At 29.1% G+C, this 13470-nt stretch overlaps 1 protein-coding gene across 1 annotated transcript in view; it reads right to left on the bottom strand.

Annotated features, from left to right (window-relative positions):
* LOC144442171 (von Willebrand factor A domain-containing protein 8-like) overlaps positions 1-13470 on the bottom strand; it is a 234867-nt gene that overhangs the window by 196228 nt on the left and 25169 nt on the right. Inside the window, exon 5 of the mRNA XM_078131440.1 lies at positions 10619-10729. Within this exon, the coding sequence (XP_077987566.1) occupies positions 10619-10729 (111 nt within the window). The remainder of the gene's footprint in view (positions 1-10618; positions 10730-13470) is intronic.

Genomic DNA, 13470 nt, shown 5'->3' with positions numbered 1-13470 from the left:
TGTCTCACCTAATCTCTGTAAATATAGAGATTAATGTCTTACCTAATCTATGTAAATATAGAGATTAATGTCTTACCTAATCTATCTAAATATAGAGATTAATGTCTCACCTAATCTCTGTAAATACAGAGATTAATGTCTCACCTAATCTATGTAAATATAGAGATTAATGTCTCACCTAATCTATGTAAATACAGAGATTAATGTCTCACCTAATCTATGTAAATACAGAGATTAATATCTCACCTAATCTATGTAAATACAGAGATTAATGTCTTACCTAATCTATGTAAATACAGAGATTAATGTCTCACCTAATCTATGTAAATACAGAGATTAATATGTCACCTAATCTATGTAAATACAGAGATTAATATCTCACCTAATCTATGTAAATACAGAGATTAATATCTCACCTAATCTATGTAAATACAGAGATTAATGTCTTACCTAATCTATCTAAATATAGAGATTAATGTCTTACCTAATCTATGTAAATATAGAGATTAATGTCTCACCTAATCTCTGTAAATATAGAGATTAATGTCTTACCTAATCTATGTAAATACAGAGATTAATGTCTTACCTAATCTATGTAAATACAGAGATTAATGTCTTACCTAATCTATGTAAATACAGAGATTAATGTCTCACCTAATCAATGTAAATACAGAGATTAATGTCTCACCTAATCTATGTAAATATAGAGATTAATGTCTTACCTAATCTATGTAAATATAGAGATTAATGTCTCACCTAATCTATGTAAATATAGAGATTAATGTCTCACCTAATCTATGTAAATATAGAGATTAATATCTCACCTAATCTATGTAAATACAGAGATTAATGTCTTACCTAATCTATGTAAATACAGAGATTAATGTCTCACCTAATCTATGTAAATATAGAGATTAATATCTCACCTAATCTATGTAAATACAGAGATTAATATCTCACCTAATCTATGTAAATACAGAGATTAATATCTCACCTAATCTATGTAAATACAGAGATTAATGTCTCACCTAATCTATGTAAATACAGAGATTAATGTCTCACCTAATCTATGTAAATATAGAGATTAATATCTCACCTAATCTATGTAAATACAGAGATTAATGTCTCACCTAATCTATGTAAATATAGAGATTAATGTCTCACCTAATCTATGTAAATATAGAGATTAATGTCTTACCTAATCTATGTAAATATAGAGATTAATGTCTTACCTAATCTATGTAAATACAGAGATTAATGTCTTACCTAATCTATGTAAATACAGAGATTAATGTCTCACCTAATCTATGTAAATATAGAGATCAATGTCTCACCTAATCTCTGTAAATATAGAGATTAATGTCTCACCTAATCTATGTAAATACAGAGATTAATGTCTCACCTAATCTATGTAAATATAGAGATTAATGTCTTACCTAATCTATGTAAATACAGAGATTAATGTCTTACCTAATCTATGTAAATACAGAGATTAATGTCTTACCTAATCTATGTAAATATAGAGATTAATGTCTCACCTAATCAATGTAAATACAGAGATTAATGTCTCACCTAATCTATGTAAATATAGAGATTAATGTCTTACCTAATCTATGTAAATATAGAGATTAATGTCTCACCTAATCTATGTAAATATAGAGATTAATGTCTCACCTAATCTATGTAAATATAGAGATTAATATCTCACCTAATCTATGTAAATATAGAGATTAATATCTCACCTAATCTATGTAAATACAGAGATTAATATCTCACCTAATCTATGTAAATACAGAGATTAATGTCTCACCTAATCTATGTAAATACAGAGATTAATGTCTCACCTAATCTATGTAAATATAGAGATTAATATCTCACCTAATCTATGTAAATACAGAGATTAATGTCTTACCTAATCTATGTAAATATAGAGATTAATGTCTTACCTAATCTATGTAAATACAGAGATTAATGTCTTACCTAATCTATGTAAATATAGAGATTAATGTCTCACCTAATCTATGTAAATACAGAGATTAATGTCTTACCTAATCTATGTAAATACAGAGATTAATGTCTTACCTAATCTATGTACATACAGAGATTAATGTCTCACCTAATCTATGTAAATACAGAGATTAATGTCTCACCTAATCTATGTAAATACAGAGATTAATGTCTTACCTAATCTATGTAAATATAGAGATTAATGTCTCACCTAATCTATGTAAATATAGAGATTAATGTCTCACCTAATCTATGTAAATATAGAGATTAATGTCTCACCTAATCTATGTAAATACAGAGATTAATGTCTCACCTAATCTATGTAAATACAGAGATTAATGTCTCACCTAATCTATGTAAATATAGAGATTAATGTCTTACCTAATCTATGTACATACAGAGATTAATGTCTTACCTAATCTATGTAAATACAGAGATTAATGTCTTACCTAATCTCTGTAAATACAGCGATTAATGTCTTACCTAATCTATGTAAATACAGAGATTAATGTCTTACCTAATCTATGTAAATACAGAGATTAATGTCTTACCTAATCTATGTAAATATAGAGATTAATGTCTCACCTAATCTATGTAAATATAGAGATTAATGTCTCACCTAATCTATGTAAATATAGAGATTAATGTCTTACCTAATCTATGTAAATATAGAGATTAATGTCTTACCTAATCTATGTAAATACAGAGATTAATGTCTCACCTAATCTATGTAAATATAGAGATTAATGTCTTACCTAATCTATGTAAATATAGAGATTAATGTCTTACCTAATCTATGTAAATATAGAGATTAATGTCTCACCTAATCTATGTAAATATAGAGATTAATGTCTTACCTAATCTATGTAAATACAGAGATTAATGTCTCACCTAATCTATGTAAATATAGAGATTTATGTCTCACCTAATCTATGTAAATATAGAGATTTATGTCTCACCTAATCTATGTAAATACAGAGATTAATGTCTTACCTAATCTATGTAAATATAGAGATTAATGTCTCACCTAATCTATGTAAATATAGAGATTAATGTCTCACCTAATCTATGTAAATATAGAGATTAATGTCTCACCTAATCTATGTAAATATAGAGATTAATGTCTTACCTAATCTATGTAAATATAGAGATTAATGTCTCACCTAATCTATGTAAATATAGAGATTAATGTCTTACCTAATCTATGTAAATATAGAGATTAATGTCTTACCTAATCTTTGTAATTATAGAGATTAATGTCTCACCTAATCTCTGTAAATATAGAGATTAATGTCTTACCTAATCTATGTAAATATAGAGATTAATGTCTCACCTAATCTATGTAAATACAGAGATTAATGTCTTACCTAATCTATGTAAATACAGAGATTAATGTCTTACCTAATCTATGTAAATATAGAGATTAATGTCTTACCTAATCTATGTAAATATAGAGATTAATGTCTTACCTAATCTATGTAAATATAGAGATTAATGTCTCACCTAATCTATGTAAATACAGAGATTAATATCTCACCTAATCTATGTAAATACAGAGATTAATGTCTTACCTAATCTATGTAAATACAGAGATTAATATCTCACCTAATCTATGTAAATACAGAGATTAATATCTCACCTAATCTATGTAAATACAGAGATTAATATCTCACCTAATCTATGTAAATACAGAGATTAATATCTCACCTAATCTATGTAAATACAGAGATTAATGTCTCACCTAATCTATGTAAATATAGAGATTAATGTCTCACCTAATCTATGTAAATACAGAGATTAATATCTCACCTAATCTATGTAAATACAGAGATTAATATCTCACCTAATCTATGTAAATACAGAGATTAATGTCTTACCTAATCTATGTAAATATAGAGATTAATATCTCACCTAATCTATGTAAATACAGAGATTAATATCTCACCTAATCTATGTAAATATAGAGATTAATGTCTTACCTAATCTATGTAAATATAGAGATTAATGTCTCACCTAATCTATCTAAATACAGAGATTAATGTCTTACCTAATCTATCTAAATATAGAGATTAATATCTCACCTAATCTATGTAAATACAGAGATTAATATCTCACCTAATCTATGTAAATATAGAGATTAATATCTCACCTAATCTATGTAAATACAGAGATTAATATCTCACCTAATCTATGTAAATACAGAGATTAATGTCTTACCTAATCTATGTAAATACAGAGATTAATGTCTTACCTAATCTATCTAAATATAGAGATTAATATCTCACCTAATCTATGTAAATACAGAGATTAATATCTCACCTAATCTATGTAAATACAGAGATTAATATCTCACCTAATCTATGTAAATATAGAGATTAATGTCTTACCTAATCTATGTAAATATAGAGATTAATGTCTTACCTAATCTATCTAAATATAGAGATTAATATCTCACCTAATCTATGTAAATACAGAGATTAATATCTCACCTAATCTATGTAAATATAGAGATTAATATCTCACCTAATCTATGTAAATACAGAGATTAATATCTCACCTAATCTATGTAAATACAGAGATTAATGTCTTACCTAATCTATGTAAATACAGAGATTAATGTCTTACCTAATCTATCTAAATATAGAGATTAATATCTCACCTAATCTATGTAAATACAGAGATTAATATCTCACCTAATCTATGTAAATACAGAGATTAATGTCTTACCTAATCTATCTAAATATAGAGATTAATGTCTCACCTAATCTATCTAAATACAGAGATTAATGTCTTACCTAATCTATCTAAATACAGAGATTAATGTCTTACCTAATCTATCTAAATACAGAGATTAATGTCTTACCTAATCTATCTAAATACAAAGATTAATGTCTTACCTAATCTATGTAAATATAGAGATTAATGTCTTACCTAATCTATGTAAATACAGAGATTAATGTCTTACCTAATCTATGTAAATATAGAGATTAATGTCTTACCTAATCTATCTAAATATAGAGATTAATGTCTCACCTAATCTATGTAAATATAGAGATTAATGTCTTACCTAATCTATCTAAATATAGAGATTAATGTCTTACCTAATCTATGTAAATATAGAGATTAATGTCTTACCTAATCTATCTAAATATAGAGATTAATGTCTTACCTAATCTATCTAAATACAGAGATTAATGTCTTACCTAATCTATGTAAATATAGAGATTAATGTCTTACCTAATCTATGTAAATATAGAGATTAATGTCTCACCTAATCTCTGTAAATATAGAGATTAATGTCTTACCTAATCTATGTAAATATAGAGATTAATGTCTTACCTAATCTATCTAAATATAGAGATTAATGTCTCACCTAATCTCTGTAAATACAGAGATTAATGTCTCACCTAATCTATGTAAATATAGAGATTAATGTCTCACCTAATCTATGTAAATACAGAGATTAATGTCTCACCTAATCTATGTAAATACAGAGATTAATATCTCACCTAATCTATGTAAATACAGAGATTAATGTCTTACCTAATCTATGTAAATACAGAGATTAATGTCTCACCTAATCTATGTAAATATAGAGATTAATGTCTCACCTAATCTATGTAAATACAGAGATTAATATCTCACCTAATCTATGTAAATACAGAGATTAATATCTCACCTAATCTATGTAAATACAGAGATTAATGTCTTACCTAATCTATGTAAATATAGAGATTAATATCTCACCTAATCTATGTAAATACAGAGATTAATATCTCACCTAATCTATGTAAATATAGAGATTAATGTCTTACCTAATCTATGTAAATATAGAGATTAATGTCTCACCTAATCTATCTAAATACAGAGATTAATGTCTTACCTAATCTATCTAAATATAGAGATTAATATCTCACCTAATCTATGTAAATACAGAGATTAATATCTCACCTAATCTATGTAAATATAGAGATTAATATCTCACCTAATCTATGTAAATACAGAGATTAATATCTCACCTAATCTATGTAAATACAGAGATTAATGTCTTACCTAATCTATGTAAATACAGAGATTAATGTCTTACCTAATCTATCTAAATATAGAGATTAATATCTCACCTAATCTATGTAAATACAGAGATTAATATCTCACCTAATCTATGTAAATACAGAGATTAATATCTCACCTAATCTATGTAAATATAGAGATTAATGTCTTACCTAATCTATGTAAATATAGAGATTAATGTCTTACCTAATCTATCTAAATATAGAGATTAATATCTCACCTAATCTATGTAAATACAGAGATTAATATCTCACCTAATCTATGTAAATATAGAGATTAATATCTCACCTAATCTATGTAAATACAGAGATTAATATCTCACCTAATCTATGTAAATACAGAGATTAATGTCTTACCTAATCTATGTAAATACAGAGATTAATGTCTTACCTAATCTATCTAAATATAGAGATTAATATCTCACCTAATCTATGTAAATACAGAGATTAATATCTCACCTAATCTATGTAAATACAGAGATTAATGTCTTACCTAATCTATCTAAATATAGAGATTAATGTCTCACCTAATCTATCTAAATACAGAGATTAATGTCTTACCTAATCTATCTAAATACAGAGATTAATGTCTTACCTAATCTATCTAAATACAGAGATTAATGTCTTACCTAATCTATCTAAATACAAAGATTAATGTCTTACCTAATCTATGTAAATATAGAGATTAATGTCTTACCTAATCTATGTAAATACAGAGATTAATGTCTTACCTAATCTATGTAAATATAGAGATTAATGTCTTACCTAATCTATCTAAATATAGAGATTAATGTCTCACCTAATCTATGTAAATATAGAGATTAATGTCTTACCTAATCTATCTAAATATAGAGATTAATGTCTTACCTAATCTATGTAAATATAGAGATTAATGTCTTACCTAATCTATCTAAATATAGAGATTAATGTCTTACCTAATCTATCTAAATACAGAGATTAATGTCTTACCTAATCTATGTAAATATAGAGATTAATGTCTTACCTAATCTATGTAAATATAGAGATTAATGTCTCACCTAATCTCTGTAAATATAGAGATTAATGTCTTACCTAATCTATGTAAATATAGAGATTAATGTCTTACCTAATCTATCTAAATATAGAGATTAATGTCTCACCTAATCTCTGTAAATACAGAGATTAATGTCTCACCTAATCTATGTAAATATAGAGATTAATGTCTCACCTAATCTATGTAAATACAGAGATTAATGTCTCACCTAATCTATGTAAATATAGAGATTAATGTCTTACCTAATCTCTGTAAATATAGAGATTAATGTCTTACCTAATCTATCTAAATACAGAGATTAATGTCTCACCTAATCTATGTAAATATAGAGATTAATGTCTCACTTAATCTATGTAAATACAGAGATTAATGTCTTACCTAATCTATGTACATACAGAGATTAATGTCTCACCTAATCTATGTAAATACAGAGATTAATGTCTTACCTAATCTATGTACATACAGAGATTAATGTCTTACCTAATCTATGTAAATATAGAGATTAATGTCTTAGTTGATCTATGTACATACAGAGATTAATGTCTCACCTAATCTATGTAAATACAGAGATTAATGTCTTACCTAATCTATGTACATACAGAGATTAATGTCTTACCTAATCTATGTAAATATAGAGATTAATGTCTTACCTAATCTATGTAAATACAGAGATTAATGTCTCACCTAATCTATGTAAAATATAGAGATTTATGTCTCACCTAATCTATGTAAATATAGAGATTAATGTCTTACCTAATCTCTGTAAATATAGAGATTAATGTCTTACCTAATCTATCTAAATACAGAGATTAATGTCTCACCTAATCTATGTAAATATAGAGATTAATGTCTCACTTAATCTATGTAAATACAGAGATTAATGTCTCACCTAATCTATGTAAATACAGAGATTAATATCTCACCTAATCTATGTAAATACAGAGATTAATGTCTTACCTAATCTATGTAAATACAGAGATTAATGTCTCACCTAATCTATGTAAATATAGAGATTAATGTCTCACCTAATCTATGTAAATACAGAGATTAATATCTCACCTAATCTATGTAAATACAGAGATTAATATCTCACCTAATCTATGTAAATACAGAGATTAATGTCTTACCTAATCTATGTAAATATAGAGATTAATATCTCACCTAATCTATGTAAATACAGAGATTAATATCTCACCTAATCTATGTAAATATAGAGATTAATGTCTTACCTAATCTATGTAAATATAGAGATTAATGTCTCACCTAATCTATCTAAATACAGAGATTAATGTCTTACCTAATCTATCTAAATATAGAGATTAATATCTCACCTAATCTATGTAAATACAGAGATTAATATCTCACCTAATCTATGTAAATATAGAGATTAATATCTCACCTAATCTATGTAAATACAGAGATTAATATCTCACCTAATCTATGTAAATACAGAGATTAATGTCTTACCTAATCTATGTAAATACAGAGATTAATGTCTTACCTAATCTATCTAAATATAGAGATTAATATCTCACCTAATCTATGTAAATACAGAGATTAATATCTCACCTAATCTATGTAAATACAGAGATTAATATCTCACCTAATCTATGTAAATATAGAGATTAATGTCTTACCTAATCTATGTAAATATAGAGATTAATGTCTTACCTAATCTATCTAAATATAGAGATTAATATCTCACCTAATCTATGTAAATACAGAGATTAATATCTCACCTAATCTATGTAAATATAGAGATTAATATCTCACCTAATCTATGTAAATACAGAGATTAATATCTCACCTAATCTATGTAAATACAGAGATTAATGTCTTACCTAATCTATGTAAATACAGAGATTAATGTCTTACCTAATCTATCTAAATATAGAGATTAATATCTCACCTAATCTATGTAAATACAGAGATTAATATCTCACCTAATCTATGTAAATACAGAGATTAATGTCTTACCTAATCTATCTAAATATAGAGATTAATGTCTCACCTAATCTATCTAAATACAGAGATTAATGTCTTACCTAATCTATCTAAATACAGAGATTAATGTCTTACCTAATCTATCTAAATACAGAGATTAATGTCTTACCTAATCTATCTAAATACAAAGATTAATGTCTTACCTAATCTATGTAAATATAGAGATTAATGTCTTACCTAATCTATGTAAATACAGAGATTAATGTCTTACCTAATCTATGTAAATATAGAGATTAATGTCTTACCTAATCTATCTAAATATAGAGATTAATGTCTCACCTAATCTATGTAAATATAGAGATTAATGTCTTACCTAATCTATCTAAATATAGAGATTAATGTCTTACCTAATCTATGTAAATATAGAGATTAATGTCTTACCTAATCTATCTAAATATAGAGATTAATGTCTTACCTAATCTATCTAAATACAGAGATTAATGTCTTACCTAATCTATGTAAATATAGAGATTAATGTCTTACCTAATCTATGTAAATATAGAGATTAATGTCTCACCTAATCTCTGTAAATATAGAGATTAATGTCTTACCTAATCTATGTAAATATAGAGATTAATGTCTTACCTAATCTATCTAAATATAGAGATTAATGTCTCACCTAATCTCTGTAAATACAGAGATTAATGTCTCACCTAATCTATGTAAATATAGAGATTAATGTCTCACCTAATCTATGTAAATACAGAGATTAATGTCTCACCTAATCTATGTAAATATAGAGATTAATGTCTTACCTAATCTCTGTAAATATAGAGATTAATGTCTTACCTAATCTATCTAAATACAGAGATTAATGTCTCACCTAATCTATGTAAATATAGAGATTAATGTCTCACTTAATCTATGTAAATACAGAGATTAATGTCTTACCTAATCTATGTACATACAGAGATTAATGTCTCACCTAATCTATGTAAATACAGAGATTAATGTCTTACCTAATCTATGTACATACAGAGATTAATGTCTTACCTAATCTATGTAAATATAGAGATTAATGTCTTAGTTGATCTATGTACATACAGAGATTAATGTCTCACCTAATCTATGTAAATACAGAGATTAATGTCTTACCTAATCTATGTACATACAGAGATTAATGTCTTACCTAATCTATGTAAATATAGAGATTAATGTCTTACCTAATCTATGTAAATACAGAGATTAATGTCTCACCTAATCTATGTAAAATATAGAGATTTATGTCTCACCTAATCTATGTAAATACAGAGATTAATGTCTTAGTTAATCTATGTACATACAGAGATTAATGTCTTACCTAATCTATGTAAATACAGAGATTAATGTCTTAGTTGATCTATGTAAATATAGAGATTAATGTCTTACCTAATCTATGTAAATACAGAGATTAATGTCTCACCTAATCTATGTAAATATAGAGATTAATGTCTTACCTAATCTATGTAAATATAGAGATTAATGACTTACCTAATCTCTGTAAATACAGAGATTAATGTCTTACCTGATCTATATAATAAGCTGTAGATGATCTTATCTCTCTTCTCTGCTTCAGGTCTGTCTCTGTTGTATCTCTTGTTAGGGCTATATACTCCACTTCACGATTTGTTAATTCCTATTTTAGAAAACACACTAACATTATGCAAACAAGTGATCACCTCTACTAACATTATGCAAACAAGTGATCACCTCCACTAACATTATGCAAACAAGTGATCACCTCTACTAACATTATGCAAACAAGTGATCACCTCTACTAACATTATGCAAACAAGTGATTGCCTCAACTAACATTATGCAAACAAGTGATTGCCTCCACTAACATTATGCAAACAAGTGATAACCTACACTAACATTATGCAAACAAGTGATTGCCTCCACTAACATTATGCAAACAAGTGATCACCTCTACTAACATTATGCAAACAAGTGATCACCTCCACTAACATTATGCAAACAAGTGATTACCTCTACTAACATTATGCAAACAAGTGATCACCTCTACTAACATTATGCAAACAAGTGATCACCTCCACTAACATTATGCAAACAAGTGATTACCTACACTAACATTATGCAAACAAGTGATTGCCTCCACTAACATTATGCAAACAAGTGATCACCTACACTAACATTATGCAAACAAGTGATTGCCTCAACTAACATTATGCAAACAAGTGATAACCTACACTAACATTATGCAAACAAGTGATTGCCTCAACTAACATTATGCAAACAAGTGATCACCTACACTAACATTATGCAAACAAGTGATCACCTCCACTAACATTATGGCTATGCAAACAAGTGATCACCTCTACTAACATTATGCAAACAAGTGATCACCTCTACTAACATTATGCAAACAAGTGATTGCCTCCACTAACATTATGCACCTCTACTAACATTATGCAAACAAGTGATCACCTCCACTAACATTATGGCTATGCAAACAAGTGATCACCTACACTAACATTAAGCAAACAAGTGATCACCTACACTAACATTAAGCAAACAAGTGATTACCTCCACTAACATTAAGCAAACAAGTGATCACCTACACTAACATTATGCAAACAAGTGATTGCCTCCACTAACATTATGCAAACAAGTGATCACCTCTACTAACATGAAGCAAACAAGTGATTACCTCCACTAACATTAAGCAAACGAGTGATTACCTCCACTAACATTATGCAAACAAGTGATTACCTCTACTAACATGAGGCAAACGAGTGATTACCTCCACTAACATTAAGCAAACAAGTGATTACCTCCACTAACATTATGCAAACAAGTGATTATCAATCATTATTTCAGTTCTAACAAGTCTGTATTTAACCAACAGTACTTTCAGTTAGGCCCCAAAAAAATATGTCTGGTTCTGGTCAGCGCGCGCGTGCCCTGAATACCCCCGCGTCGATCCTTTTTTTTCCGATAATTTTTACTTTCCCGTTCCTTATTTACAATTCTCCGTCGATCAACACTGTATGCAAGGCTTGCGGAACAATTTAACTCGTGTGATGGCGTACTTCTATTTGGTAACGGGTACCCTTTTCTTCTAGTACTGTTGCATACCCATAACCCCCCGTACGATATGTGTACGTAATATGTACGATGAGCGTGGTTGATGGGAATCACGGGAAATAGTGTGTTCACTGTGCTAGGTGGTAAACCGCTCACATGTTTCTGAAGTTTGAGTACGTCGTGAGCAATCGCAATGTTGATATCAATTCAGCTGACTTTCGAGGTGTTCTTAGTTCTGGTGATCGCTTCGTTCTGCCTTCTGAATACAAAGATTTTCCTGTAGCGTAAGCAGTTAGCTCTGGATGTATGCGATACGATGTTCGACATGTCTTTCCATTTGAGATGAGATGGAAAGACGTGTCGAACATCGTAGCGCATACATCCAGAGTTTATACGTAAGCAGTGTGTTGACAGGTCACTTCCAGTCTGTTCCGGTAACAGTCCAGGTTTCTGCATTGACTGAATTTAGTAAAGATGTGCGTTTTAAAATAAATGGGGAACAAGAGAAGCAAGTTCGGGCAATTCCAGTGAGAAATGCCTTCAGGCGGATGATGGACGGTGCTCGAAAGAAAACACTGCCTCCTCTACGTACGCGTCCGTTGGACAGACGTATTTCTCGTTACAAGTTGCACAATGACATGGAAACAGGTCAATTGGACCCCTCGTCAATTGGACCCTAGTCAATTGGACCCCTAACCAAATGAACCCTTGCCAAGTGTAGGGACTATGTCTGAGGCAAGGAAATTTATCAATTGCAACTGGTGAATTTCATTGCTTCATTGATGAAAGTTTGGTCTCATTTAATGCACACCGTGAATCTGTAGTTCGTTTAACCCACATGGATGCATGGTTCGCAAGACTCCAGCGCAAGACTGCTCCTGACGTGCTACACTTTACTCTTGTTAATGTTACGGTGGATACCTTTCCCACACCCAAACTGCAAACAGACTACACTCGTATTTGTGCCATCTATTTCTTAATAATAATGTTTCTGGATTGTGTCGAATATCCCTGAACAACTTACATTGGTTATGGCGAGGGTTCATTTGGTTAGGGGTCCAATTGACTAGGGTCCAATTGACGAGGGGTCCAATTGACTAGAAAGCAATGACATCATACAGTGGTTGCAAGGCAAGACTCATTATTATCTTGGATGGGATTTATATGTTACTGCAGACCACTGGGCGATAAGATAAATTTGTAAATGTGACTAGTAATGCCCTGATGGATGATTGATCCGCATCGTACAAAACTTGCCATACAACAGTGCCAACTTCCAGAGTTGTATGACATCTTCCGAGAGCATGTAAAGTGTCAAAAATGTGTATT

Source organism: Glandiceps talaboti, chromosome 11, assembly GCF_964340395.1.
Source record: "Glandiceps talaboti chromosome 11, keGlaTala1.1, whole genome shotgun sequence".
NCBI lineage: Eukaryota > Metazoa > Hemichordata > Enteropneusta > Spengelidae > Glandiceps > Glandiceps talaboti.
The sequence above is the reverse complement of the archived record's forward strand: the minus strand, read 5'-3'. Positions and strand labels throughout refer to the sequence as shown.